Genomic DNA, 15,070 nt, shown 5'->3' on the forward strand with positions numbered 1-15,070 from the left:
CAGCACATCATTCCCCATACCCTGCAATTTTTAAACAGGATCCTACTACTAAATACTTCATTCCCTCCCTACCTCCGTTTTCCATAGGATCACACTCTCTACATGACTCCCTTGTCCACTCATCCCCACCTGGTACTTATGCCTGTATAATAAGAATCATAAAATGTCAGCCAGAGCACAAGGAACAATTGCTGGGATCAAACGTGTAATGTGGAGGGGAAAGGTGACCTGGGTGCTAGGTAACCAAGGTATTGTCTCTGCAGACCTGAGCCTGCAGTGCCCAAGGCAATGATCCACGATGAGTCGAGCTGAACAAATGATCCAGCCGGGTAGGGGTGGAGAAGTGACCAAGGTATAAAAGAAAGAAAACACACCAGTGGTGAGGTCTCTTGGATTTGGGCTCACCACAGATTAGGTTGCGACTGACACTGTGGACCGATTGGAATGGGGCCCTGCAGTTAAACGGACTCAGGCTCGGTTCCAAGATAAGTACCATTTGTTGTAACTTAGCAATAAAGTGTGTTGTTTGTAGCATTGAATGTGCAAGGCTTATTTCGATCCGATCTGCAAACTATCCTTAACTTTTGGCACAGCAGCCTGCAAGTGGGACAAGTGCTATACCTGGCCCTAAATTACTACCATCACCACCATTCAGGACTCCAAAAATTCCTTCCAAATTTAGAGACTATTCTAGCAAGTGGGTCTACTATATCCAGCGCTCCCAGTGTGGCCTCCTCTACCTTTCTGAGGCCTGACGTAGATTGGGAGAAGGATTCATTGAGCACCTTTCTCCATCCGCCACAAAAGACAAAGTTTCTCAGTGGCCACCAGTTTTAATTTCATCCCCAATTCCGACATGTTGGCCCATGGCCTTCACAACTGTCGCAATGAGGCCACACTCAGGTTGGAGGAATAACACCTCATACTCCATCTGGGTAGCCTCCAACCTGTCGGCATGAACATCGATTTTGCTATTTTCCAATGATTTCTCCCCCTCCTCTTTTCCTTACATCATTCTAGCTCCCTCTGACCCCTTCTCTACTCCTCACCTATCCATTATCTCCTTCTGCTGACCTCCTCACTCCTCTCGTGTCAAATTCTTTGTTCTTCAGCGCTTCACGTGCTCTGCACATCACCTCCGATGTTCTCACTTCATTCCCCCACCACCAGCAATCACCTGCCAGCTTGTTCTCCTTCCCCTCCCCCCACTTTCTTCTGGTTTCTTCCCCCTTCCCTTCCAGTCCAGAAGGGTCTCGTCCTGAAACGTTGACTTCTTATTCCCTTCCAGAGATGCCTCCAGCGTCTTATGTGCATAGTAAATAACAATCCTGTTAGCAGCTGTCAGGAAGAACAATTCCAATTTAATGCAGAACTAATGCAATCCAAGTTCCCCGAAAAATAACTGCATTTGAAAATATATTCAGACATACAATGTCTAAAAGATTCTTACCTTGGGAATAACTAACAGAGCATCTGCAAATGCTTGCACTCCCAGTTGTGCTCTGCCCTTTACGTTGGGCTTGTGTTTGATCAAAGCATCTGCTACGGCAACTTCAAATGCACCTGCACCTGGCACTACACATCCTATAAGACAAAGTCAAAGTGATTTTGCTATCACTTGATTCTAATTGAAGTTTTAATACAAAACTACAAATATGGGAAATTGGCTCAGCAAATGCCTCGATGTTTGATTATGTTATGTTTTAAATTTTTGAAACAAAAGCACTGAGAAAGTGAATGTGGCACAATGAAGATGCAGCAGCAACTTGCTTTAAACAAAACTTGAAAGCAGTGTCCAGTACAGTACATTTACAGCAAGAAAGGCATTGTTGTTCACAGCTCTTCAACCAGGTGAAGATTTCTGCCATCAGAACATTCTCAGGCAGTAAGTTCAAGACCACCATCATCCTGTGAGCCTTGTCAAGACAGCTCACTCTTGGTGCAATCTCCAACACGAATATAATTGTACACCATTATATTTTAATTTAACTGCCCTGCACAAATTCTACTAAAAAGCACCCCATCTGCCTTTGTCCACTGTCTCTTTAGAATAAAGGAGATGGAGGGACATTTAAGTGAGGCATATAAATTTAGGATACCTAGACCAGCTTTTGTCATTCAACTTCCCAGTTAATACAGGCAAGAAGGAAGAAAAACAAAATCAGTAAAGACAGATTTCCAAGAGACAATGTATAAAATTATGAGGGGGCTGATAAATAGGAAAGACCTTCTGTTCTCAGCAGGGAAGTCAAAAGCTAGAGGGTAGGCTTAAAGTAAGTGTTAGAAAGATCAGGAGTGAGAAATAAAAGTACCACCACCCAGAAAGTGGTAGGTAGACTGGAAATTACTGCCCGAGGTGGGGAGAGTGAAAATTCTCAAATTCTAATTGTACATGGAAATGTAATTTAAAGTTTGTTGACCTGCAGGATTAAGGATCAGGAAGTTAGGATGGGTAACTGTCAACTAGCAGACACAGTGGGTCAAGTAGTCTCTTCTTAAATTGTAAATTTTCATCTTTTTTTAAAACAAGAAATACTTTAGTCAGCACGGATTTGTAAAAGACCATTTCTGGGTAACTGGATTAAATTTTCTAAATAACAACCAAGTTAACACGTTTGATATGAAAAAGCTTGAAATAATCTGGATAGCCAAAGCTCTCGTGTTGCAAACTAATCAAAAAAGTATTCAAAGAACAGTGCAAGTTGGATTGAAGAATTTTTCAGCAGAAGCAATGAGCAATGGACAGCAAATTATCTGTGTTTTATTTTTAAAGGTGACACAATAAAACACAGAGGCAAGGTTATGCTAGAAATGTATAAAGTACAGGATAGGTTACAAATTGATTTGAATACGAAAGGTGATTTAAACACAAGAATTTTATCCGACAGGAAAGGTTGAATACAGTTAATTTATTCCCAATAGTCTCAAGGAAGATTTAATTTTTGTCTAAAAACTGACAGGCAAAGGTACAATGAAATGAAAGAACCAATTTCTTTCCAAAACACAAACCAGGAGAAAATTTATGTAAACTAATAGGCAAGATTAAAGGTTTGGTGAAGAAAAGTGTTTTCAAAGAATTGTAAATCAATAATTATTGCCTGAAAGAGTAGAAAGTGTTGTCAAATTTAAAGTAGTGAATGGTCTAGCCTGAAATCTAATACACCAAGAGTTGTAAAACAATTAGGCTAGATAGCTCTTTGATTAGCATGGCCTTTAGAATAATCTTTATAACCTACTACAAATAAGATTTAGTTATTTAAACTTGTTTGAACGTTCAGTGAGACAAAATTGATTCAAGACTCATTCAAGTTCACCACTCCAATGAAAGATCAAGTACAAACTCCCATTTAAGATTCCTTCATTCATGTAAATTAAAATTACTTGCCATCCTCAATTGCGTTCTTTACTGCACGCAGGCCATCACGCACAGCATCTTTGATTTGTGTTAAAGTGTGCTTGTTTGGACCCTTCAGAAGCAGTGTCACTGACCGTGGATTGTCACATTGCTCAACAAAGGTAAACTTTTCTTCACCCTGTATATATAAAAAAAGTCAAATTTTATACAATACAAAATCTGAATCCCAACACAATAAGATTTACAAAAATTAATTGTCCAAGAATTCATGATACATCTTCCCTCCTCATTGATTACAATTCCTCAAAGCATGTAAATAAGAAAATGAGCTTTACACCACACCCAAGAGAAGATACCTGACAATTTACCACATCTTCTTCCATAGTGTAATCAGGTCACATCCTCTAGCTTACAGGATTACTTTGAGTCAATGGAATAGACAAAATCCTGGAATTCATCTTCAAGCCTGAATGAATCGGAGTCTGAATGACAGTTGTCACAGACTCAATGAAGACCTGTGTAGATGAGTGTGCCTTTGAGAACATACTGGATATACCCAAATTCAAAGCCATGGATGAGCCAGGAGATTCACAGTCTGCTGAATGGCTAAGTCTGTGACATTCAAGACTGGTGATCCAGATCTATCTTTCTTTATTAATCTTTTTATTGAAATAAAAAGAGCATATATACAAATCTATATATTTATCTCAAAAATATATATATCTATAACAATACAAACAAAAAGTGAAATAGACATTATCAAAATCATACATAGTATTAAGCTAATATGTAGTATATAAAATAGAAAAGACGACAGCTAATTCTCCTCTTATCAATTCATGGAGAGAGAGAAAAAAAACTAAATTTTTAAATGAAGAAAAAAAAACCCACTACACTATACGAGAAAAGGAAAAAGAAAGGGACTGGGTAGTCCATTCTGAGGATACGACCAAAAAAAAGGAAAGACTTTCTCATCAAATCTAAAACTTTGACAACAAAAATAATTGGATGAGTAATAAATCAAATCAAATGAAAATATTGAATAAAAGGTCACCAGATTTGCTCAATTTTAAAGGATGCATCAAATCTCTGACTTCTTATTTTCTCTAAACTTAAACAGGACATAATGGAGGAAAGCCAATAAAAGACAGTAGGTGGATTAGAATCCTTCCACTTCAGTAAAATGGCTCTCCTAGCCAATAAAGTCGAAAAAACTATCATACGTTGAGTGGAAACGGGAATATTTCCTGCTTCCGATGGGATAATCCCAAAGATTGCCCGAAGTAAATTAGGTTGTAGGTGCAGATCCAAGACTTTTGATAGCATTTTAAAAACATCTCTCCAAAAATTATCTAGCTTTATGCAAGAGCAAAACATACGAATTAAAATGGCCACCTCAATATTACATCTATCACAAATAGGACTGATTTTGGAAAATACCTGCTAGTTTATCCTTTGACATATGGGCCCAATGCACTACCTTGAACTGTATCAAGGAATGGCAGGTACAAATAGATGATTTATTAACCAACTGAAAAATTTTACTCCATTGATTATCTGAAAATGACTCTTGAAATTCCAATTCCCAAGCATGTTTAATTTTATCTTTAGATACCATTCCTAAATTCAATAACCATTTATAAATTATAGCTATCAACCTTTTTTGAAGTGGTTTAAGCTGAAAGAGAGCATCTGTCATATTAGGTGGATAAGCAGAAGGGTACTTTGGCAGCAAACCTCATTAAAAAAAAGTCCTAATTTGTAAATATCTAAAAAAGTGTACATTAGATAAATCATATTTATCCACTAACTGAGAAAAAGACATTAAACAATCCCCTAAAAATAAATCTGAAAAAGTTGTTATACCCTTGGTTTTCCAAATTAAAAAGGCCTTATCCAAAACTGGTTTAAAAAAATAACTGAAATGGATATTACTAGAAAGAACAAAATTATTTAACTCAAAAGATCTACGAAATGGAAACCAAATTCTTAATGTATGTTTAATAATGGGATTAAGGTCTTGTCTACTAATCTTAGAAAACAAAAAGGGAAGAGGAGCTCCCAGTAAAGAGGCCAAAGAGAATCCCTTCACCGAGTTTTCCTCCAAATCCAACCATGAAGGACATTCATGCATGTCTGAATAATGAATCCAAAACTAATGTATCGAATATTAATTGCCCAATAATACATTCTAAAATTTGGCAAAACCATACCACCATCCTTTTTTAATTTCTGCAATAAGGGTTTACTCAATCTAGATTTTTATTATTCCAAATATAAAGTAAGATTATAGAGTCTATTCTGTCAAAAAACATTTTAGGAACAAAGGAAGGAACTGCCTGAAATGTATATACGAATTTCGGTAGAACTATCATTTTAATAGCATTAATTCGACCTATTAATGATAATATCATAGGTGACCATTTAGAAAGCATTTGTTGGGGGTAAACAGGTCCTTAAAATTTTTAGTAATTTTAATACCAAGATAAGTAACTTTTAGCAATACTAAAAGGTACTTGATGATATTGATCTGAGTAATTATTAATGGGAAATAACTCACTTTTATGTAAATTTATGTCCAGAAAAACTACTGAATTCAGAAAATATAAATAACACAGAAGGAATAGATTTCCTAGGATCTGAAACATAAACTAACAGGTCATCTGCATACAACAAAACCTTGTGTACTTTGTCTCCTCTCTTAATACCCTGAACAGTATTGGAATCTCTAAGAGCAATAGCAAGGGGTTCTAAAGCCAAGTTAAACAATAAAGGGCTAAGAGGACATCCCTGCCGAGTACTTCTGTATAATCTAAAGTAAGGAGATTTTTGATTATCTATATACTAGTAAAACTCCCTTGCTCTGTTTGTGACCTCCAATTAGCGCAAATGGTGCATTACAGCAGCACTTTTTTTGGCTAAATGAAATTTAAATGCGCAAACTTACAGAATGCAGGCAAAGTTCTGGGTTATATATTCATATAAAATTCCCCAAAAATCAACAGGCTGGCTTTCACCCGAGACCCATTCGGCCATCATGGAAACCGGGACGCAACAGCCCGATGCATGCGCACGGCCAGCCTCAGCAGCGACACCTACTGGAGCAAAAGGGCAGGGCAGCTCTATTTCAAGGGCTCACATTCTGCTAATCACCATCAGCATGTGTAGAATTGGGAGAGATCTAACTGCCACCCATCAATAAGAGATAATTACATCTTATTGTAATGATGTACTCCAAGACACCCATAAAACCCTTTGCTGCAGTCAAATGACAGCAGTGACGATATCACGTCCACTTAGGAGAGCGCCAACCACATCAAGAATAATCAGCATCCTTTGGTGTTAGTGCTTCGTATCTTCTAACCAGCATTAGGGTAAAAAAAATGGTCAGCCTAATTATGCCGCGTGGAAAGGGAAGGGGGACATTATGGTCAGGAGATGATGCCAAACTTCGTCAGGAAGCGGCAAGGAGAGGGAGAGAACAAGAATCGGATGAGGCCAGGGCCGCACAACTCCAGGATCAGAGAGTCAGGACAAAAAAAGATGAGAGAAGACAGAGGAGAGGCATGCACATCTCCGGGATCAGAAACAAACAACAAACAGCAGAAGAGCTGAAGAGACAGGGGATGAAAGGGCTGCAGGTCTCCAGAATGACAACAAGAGGCACAAGGGTGGCAGATAAACCAGAAGTGATGCCATCAAAAGTGTCCTTTGTTAAACAAGGAGCTATATTTGCTTTGCTACGCATCGTTCTTCTTTAATAAACTGAGGTTTTCTACTTCAGTTTCCAAAGCAAAGTGATACCAATAGCATTCAGGAAAATTTAATGTTCACTCTGGTCACATCAGACTGCACTAGCCTTCTTTCAAACGGTGCCCTAATGGGTCACCCCGTTGTTGTCTAGTTAGCTACAACCGCAGCCATAGGGGCTCGATAGATCAATTTGATCCAGGAAATAAATCCCAGACCAAAATTAAATCTTTCCAAAACCTCAAATAAGTAAGACCACTCCACTCTATCAAAGGCTTTCTCTGCATCAAGAGAAACAATACATTCAAATTCTTTAGATGGAGAGGAGGAATAATCTTCGAATGTTAAAATGTGAATACAGTCGGCCCTCCTTATCTGCGAGGGATTGGTTTCGGGACCTCTCGTGGATACCAAAAAACACGATGCTCAAGTCCCTTATTTTTTGCACCACGGACCGGTTTATTATTGACAATATTCTTGCAGACCAGCCGCCCCGGGGGGGGGGGGGGTTGGGTTGCCAACGGACAAGAGTGCAGTCAAATACGTTGTGTTCACCCTGAGAAAGACTACAATGACCATGAAGCCTTGCGCGGGCACCTGTGTACGCATCCGCGTACGTGCCGATTTTTTTCTACAAATCGTTTTTGGAGATTCTGTTCGGGGGGGGTGTTAATCACGTCCAGAATATAGGTGATAAGTGGCTGGTACACTCAATTTTGTTTATAAAAGGGTTTATCTAACGAATTTAATATTAAACACACAGCACATATTTTCCTCGCATGAATATAGTGATAAGTCAATTATCAGGGGAGGACAGGGGAGCTTGAAGTAAGTGTTGAAAAAACTTCCAGTAGAAGTGGTAGAGGCAGGTTCAATACTATCATTTAAAGAAAAATTGGATAGGTATATGGACAGGAAAGGAATGGAGGGGTATGGGCTTAGTGCAGGTCGGTGGGACTAGGTGAGAGTAGTGTTTGGCACGGACTAGAAGGGCAGAGATGGCCTGTTTCCGTGCTGTAATTGTTATATGATTATACAAGTCACTTATAAGTCAATAGCATCATAACATTTTCAGTAATGTTTGGATAGTAAACACACAGCACATATTTCCCCCGTATGAACATATAAAATCATTGCAACACACCAATATCACTGTATCAGTGGGAGCCCTGGGCTTGATTCCCTGCAACAAGACGGTGCCATCGAGGGGTGATGGGAGACAGCGATACTCGAAGGAGGTTCCTTATGTCCAGTCTATTCCGCAATTTAGTTTTCGTTGCATTCATTGCAGAGATATATTGGAAATGGAAGCAACGTTTTCAGTGCTTTCGTGGCTATCTCAGGATATTTAGCCTCGACTTTGATCCAGAATGCCAGCAGAGATGTTATGTCAAAATACTTTTCAGCCCACCATGATTTCCAAGCTGGAGGAGTTGATCTCCTTCCCGCGCTGACATGGATGACGCAAGGGTAATGACCTTCCATGCTTAATGACCTCGTGTGCGTTCAAGCTCAACACTGCGTGACAGGGAATGCGGAAAGGTGCAGCTGACTCATATCGTCAAATCATATCGTTTCCTCGCGGCCCGGTGGTTGGGGACCGCTGCCTTATTCAACCTGTCTCAATGCGGTGGATCTTAGGACCCAGCGGAGCCCCGAACCTTATTTAACCTGTCTCAGTGCAGTGGGCATTAGGACCCGGCGGCGGAGTTCTGAATCCGCAGTGTTTCTGTATACAAAAATAATCACGATCGCGATTTAAAATAAAGTGGAAATAATAAAGCCATCAGAAAGAGGTGAAGTGCCATCGGTCATTGGAAAAGCATTAGGTTACAGTTGGTCAACGATTGGAACAATTTTAAAGGATAAAATGAGGAAGGCCCAGCCCGATTAAAGCTACGCAGTGATTTAATTATTAGGTTTTGGGGTTTAGGGTTTTTGATTCTCCACATCAACCCGGCAGGAATGGACAGTGCACTCGGGAGCGATCTGTCACTGGATCGAACTCGGGAACTTCTGTTCCCCAGCCCTGAAACATACGTTTAAGTATTTTATATGCATAGAAAGGTAAAATATATACTATATACTAAGACAAACATTTGACTAACTGACGCTAAGTAATACCGGATGTACTTGTTCCGACTTGCTTAGCAAGAGAACTTACATTTTTTTTTGATCCCGATCCACGATAACCTACGCAATCCTCCCGTATACTTTAAATCATCTCTAGATTACTTATAATACCTAATATAATGTAAATGCTTTGTAAAATAGTCGTTATACTGCATTGTTTAGGGAATAATGACAAGAAAAGAAGTCTGTACATCCTGGAACAGCAAGTGCTGGAAGAGCACTTCCGGATTTTCTCGATTCTCAGTTGGTTGAATTCGCACATGCGGAACTCGCGGATAAGGAGGGCCGACTGTACCTATTTTTAATAAATCCATTTTGATCATTGGAAATAACAGTAAGTAAAATACTCTCAAGTCTGTTAGCCAAGATCTTAGAAAGAATTTTAAAATCCACATTCAGTAGAGAGATTGGTCTATAGGAAGCGCATTCAGATAAACCTTTTTCTTTTTTAGGAATTAATGAGATTGATGCTTCATAAAAAGTTTTTGGGAGATTCCCAGAGGATACAGAATCAGTGAAAATTTGACATAAATGAGGTGTAAGTATTTCAGTGAAAGTCTTATAAAATTCCACTGTATATCCATCCGGTCCCAGAGCCTGACCTGGTTGGGAAGAGGATATAGCTCTTGCTATATCCTCTTGTTTAATAGGTGCATCTAATATATTCATATCTTGGACAGAAATTTTAGGTATACCGTCGGCTCTCCTTATCCACGAGTTCCGCATGTGCGAATTTAACCAACCGCGAATCAAGAAAACCCGGAAGTGCTCTTCTAGTACTTGCCATTCGAACATGTACAGACTTTTTTTCCTTGTCATTATTCCCTAAACAATGCAGTATAACAACTATTTTACATAGTATTTACATTGTATTAGGTATTATAAGTAACCTAGAGATGATTTAAAGTATACGGGAAGATGTGCGTAGGTTATTGTGGATTGGGATTGGAAAAAAACCAAAGTTCTCTTACTAAGTAAGTTGGAACAGGTACATCCAGTATTATTTAGCATCAGTTAGTCAAACGTTTGTCTTAGTATATAGCATATATTTTACCTTTCTATGCATATAAAACATTTAAGAAATGTATGTTTCAGCGCCAGGCTCGGGAATGGAAATTCCCCGAGTTCGATCCAGTGACAGACTACTCCTAAGCGCTCTCCATCCCTGCCGGGTTGATGTGGAGGATCAAAAACCCAAAACCCAATAACTAAACCACTGCGTTGCTTAGTAATAATTGTAGCTTTAATTGGGGCGGGGCTTTTCTCACTTTATCCTTTAAAATTGTTGTGATCGTTGACCGTCTGTAGCCTAACACTTTTCCAATGACCGATGGCATTTCATCTCTTTCCGGTTGCTTTATTATTTCCACTTTATTTTAAATCGTGATCATGATTATTTTCGTGAACAGAAACACTATGGATTCAGAGCTCAGCACACCGGGTCCTAATGTCCACCGCACTGAGACAGGTTAAAAAAGGTCCGGGGTTCCGCTGGGTCCTAAGCTCCACCGCATTTAGACAGGTTGAATAAGGGACTTGAGCATCCGTGTTTTTTGGTATCCGTGAGGGGTCCCGGAACCAATCCCTCGCAGTTAAGGAGGGCCGACTGTATTCAATTTTTGCAAAAATCTGTTCATAAAAGTAATATTGTCTGAAAATTCAGATTTATAAAGGTTACAGTAGAACTCCATAAATACCTTATTAATTTCATAAGGATCTACCGTTTCAGTTCTATCAGGTCTTCATATTTTCAGGATGTCTTTTAGCCACATTTACTTTTAATTGACCAGCCAATAATTTACCTAACCTGTCATGTACAAACTCCATTTCCAGAAAAGTTGGGATATTTTCCAAAATGCAATAAAAACAAAAGTCTGTGATATGTTAATTCACGTGAACCTTTATTTAACTGACAAAAGTACAAAGAAAAGATTTTCAATAGTTTTACTGACCAACTTCATTGTATTCTGTAAACATACACAAATTTAGAATTTGATGGCTGCAACACACTCAACAAAAGTTGGGACAGGGGCACGTTTACCTTTGTGTTACATCACCTTTCCCTTTAATAACACTTTTTAATCGTTTTGGAACTGAGGATACTAATTGTAGTAGATCTGCAATTGGAAATTTTGTCCATTCTTGTTTGATATAAGACTTTAGCTGCTCAACAGTCCGTGGTCTCCGTTGTCTGATTCTCCTCTTCATGATGCATTTTCAATAGGAGATAGATCTGGAGTGGCAGCAGGCCAGTCAAGCACATGCACTCTGGGTCTACAAAGCCACGCTGCTGTAGCCCGTGCAGAATGTGGTCTGGCATTGTCCTGCTGAAATAAGCATGGACGTCCCAGGAAGAGACATCGCCTTGATGGCAACATAGGTCTCTCTAAAATCCTAATATACGCCTCAGAGTCAATGGTACCTTCACATACGTGCAACTCACCCATGCCATGGGCACTGATGCACCCCCATACCATCACAGATGCTGGCTTTTGCACTTTTTGCTGATAACAATCTGGATGGTCGTTTACATCTTTGGCACAGAGAACTCCACGCCCGTTTTTTCCCGAAAAATAGCTGAAATGTGGACTCATCTGACCACAGTACACGGTTTCACAGTCTTTTGGTCCATCTGAGATGAGCTCGGGCCCAGGGAACTCGCCGGTGTTTCTGCATGAGTTGATGTATGGCTTCCTCCTTGCGTAATACAGTTTCAAGTTGCATTTCTGGATGCAGCGACGGATTGTGTTGAGTGACAATGGTTTTCCGAGGTACTCCCGAGCCCAGGTGGCTATAATTGTCACAGTAGCATGACTTTTCTGTGCACTTTTCAATCTTATTTTAACCCTTTCCCAACTTTTGTTGAGTGTGTTGCAGCCAAATTCTAAATTTGTATATATTTACAAAATACAATTAAGTTGGTCAGTAAAACTATTGAAAATCTTTTCTTTGTACTTTTGTCAGTTAAATAAAGGTTCACATGAATTAACATATCACAGATTTTTGTTTTTATTACATTTTGGAAAATATCCCAACTTTTCTGGAAATGGGGTTTGTATATAAAATTGACTTTTAGATTGAAGAAGTTACTGCTCAATGGGAAAAGTCAAAAGCAAATCATGCTGTTTGGAGTTCCACCCTTATAGAGATCTTCACTAGGCAATACTGAATAAACTTCATCTATTTCTTTAATCCTATTAGTAATCACTAAAAGTTCCACCTTGGTTTTCCTTCTTAAACCTACTGAGTATGAAATTATCTGCCCCCTAAGAAAAGATTTCATTGTATCCCAAATAACCAAATTTGACATTCCCTCAGTAGTATCTAATTCAAAAAAATATAGAAATTTGCTCTTTAATAAAGCTTACAAAGGTTGAATCTTGTAGCAATGTAGAATTAAATCTCCACTGAGTTATCTTCAGAATATTATCAAGGAACTTCAAAGTTAATTTCATGGGTGCATGATCCAACAACACAATCACAACAGAGGGCATCAAACGCGTGTCCAGCAAAAAATAATCAATTCTTGAGTATTTATGGTATACATGTAAAAAAAAAGAAAAATCCTCATCTTTATGATGCATAAATCTCCAATTATCCACCAGACCGTATTCTAATAAAAAAGAATTAATACAAGTCGCAGCTTTATTAGGAAGCAATGGATTGGTGGACGATCTGTCAATCAACGACAGCAGTTAAAGTCACCGCCCATAATCAACTTATATTCATTTAAATTCGTCAGCACAGAAAATAGCTTCTTAAAAAATTCAGGGCTACCTATATTAGGTGCATAAACACACACCAAAGCCACCTTTTGACCACATAACAGACCAGTAACAATTAAGTATCTTCCAATTAAATCAGTAACAGTATTAAAATGTACAAAAGGGATTTAGAATTAATAAAAATAGATACCCTTCCTATTTTATTTACTGCTAAAGAACGAAATAAGGGTCCCCTCCAAAATAAAAAAAAAACAATTTTCATCCTGCCCTCGGATATGAGTGTCCTGCGCAAAAATAATATCCGTATTAAGTGTTTTTAATTTTTCAAAAATCTTTCTGCGCTTAATAGGTTGGTTTATACTGTTCAGATTCCAAGATATTATATTAATTTTATTAAGATCCATATTTAAAGTTTAACTTAAAATTTTATAAAGTAAGCTAATGCGCAGGCGCAAACTAAATCCAAAGACAAATCATGACTCAGAAAGAAAAGCAAGATAACTGACCAAATAAAAACCTCTCGGACTGCCCAGTCGAAAAAAAACTAATCTAAGTTAATTCTTAGCTGGGAGCTGTTTGTAGCGGCTTTGATGAAGGTCCGCTCCACATTTTATGAGTGCCCAGACATAGACCTGGTCGATTTACTTAGATCTGTTGTTGTTTGCTTTAATAGTTAATATAGTTTAGGATTTAATTAAAAAAATACATATTTACTTATTTTTTCTTTGATTTCTAAGTCTTTAACATTAGTTGTAGTATATTAGTTGGTTGGATTTATCTTCTTTTGAATAAACAGTTATGTATTTTAAATGAATCTAAGATGGCCATCATTAGGTGTTAACTATTGTTAGACATAATATGAAAATATTTGGAATTTGTTTACTTCTTTATGTACCCCTTGTTATGTCTTTTTGGTGGTGATAACATATTACTTTGTAAGCGGGGCTGCTAGCTGGAGACAGGGGTCAAGGGTCATTAGAGTAGCATGCTGTCCGCCTATTGGACGGTTTCCGGGCCTCTGGGGCAGGGAGGTGGATCTATTAGATTAGATCCAGATCTATACAAGTCGTTCAGGTAGGACCTACAGAAGGCTATTTCAAGGGTGAAAGTACAGTTCCAATTGAGGTTAGAGACAGAATTGGGTGCATGTTAGCTCTGGTTGGTTTTGTGGGCTGTTACTTCACTCCCAAATGAGCTCAAAGCCTTTTATACACGCTTTGAAAGGGACAATAACACTACACCCGTGCGAATCCCTGCAATGTCCTGTAATCTCTGTCTAAAAGGCTGACATCAGAACATCCTTCAAGAGGGTAAACTCTCTGCAAGGCACCAGGCCTGCTAAGGGTCTGAAAACCTGTACCAACCAACTGGTGGAATCGTTCAAAGACATCTTCAATCGCTTACTGCTGTAGTCAGAGGTTTACAACTGAACTGTTTCAAAAGGACAACAATCATTCTAGTGCCCAAGAAGAACAGGGTGAGCTAATTCAACAACTATCATCCAGTGGAAGTCACATCTACTGTGATGAGGTGCTTTGAGAGGTTGCAACTTCTGCCTAAGCAAGGAGCTGGACTCACCTCAATAGCTGATGCAATCTCACTGGCTCTCCACTCAGCCTTGGATCACCTGGACAACAATAATACCTACATCAGGCTGCTGTTTATTCAGGTCAGCTTTCAACAAAATCATACCCTCAGTTCTAATCAACAAAGCTCCAAAAACTGGGCCTTTGTAACAGAATGCTTGACTTCCTCAGCGTGAAGCCACAATCTATGCAGATCGGAAATATCATCTCCTCCTCATGACAATCGACACTCAGGGATGCATGCTTAACCCACTGCTCTAATCTGTCTACACCCACAATTGTGTGGCTGGGCACAACTGAAAGGGTAACTAAATTTGGCTGACTGACAGACAGACACTGACACACACACATACATCCTTATTAAGGAATCAGAAATTGATAAAGTGAGCAGTATCAAGTTCCTGGCGTTAACATCTCTGAGGATTTATCCTGAACCCAACATACTGATGCAATTACAAGGAAGGCACAACTGCAAGTTATATTTCATAAGGAGTTTGAGGAGAATTGATACGTCGCCACAG

General features: G+C 38.8%; 1 protein-coding gene across 1 annotated transcript in view; it reads right to left on the minus strand.

Annotated features, from left to right (window-relative positions):
- Positions 1–15,070, minus strand: part of cct6a (chaperonin containing TCP1, subunit 6A (zeta 1)) — a 41,065-nt gene that overhangs the window by 3,914 nt on the left and 22,081 nt on the right. Inside the window, exons 10-11 of the mRNA XM_063031557.1 lie at positions 3,386–3,533; positions 1,451–1,584 (exon numbers count right to left, since the gene is read on the minus strand). Coding sequence (XP_062887627.1) covers positions 1,451–1,584; positions 3,386–3,533 — 282 coding nt within the window. The remainder of the gene's footprint in view (positions 1–1,450; positions 1,585–3,385; positions 3,534–15,070) is intronic.

The sequence above is a fragment of the Mobula hypostoma genome, chromosome 23 (assembly GCF_963921235.1).
Source record: "Mobula hypostoma chromosome 23, sMobHyp1.1, whole genome shotgun sequence".
Taxonomy (NCBI): Eukaryota; Metazoa; Chordata; class Chondrichthyes; order Myliobatiformes; family Myliobatidae; genus Mobula; species Mobula hypostoma.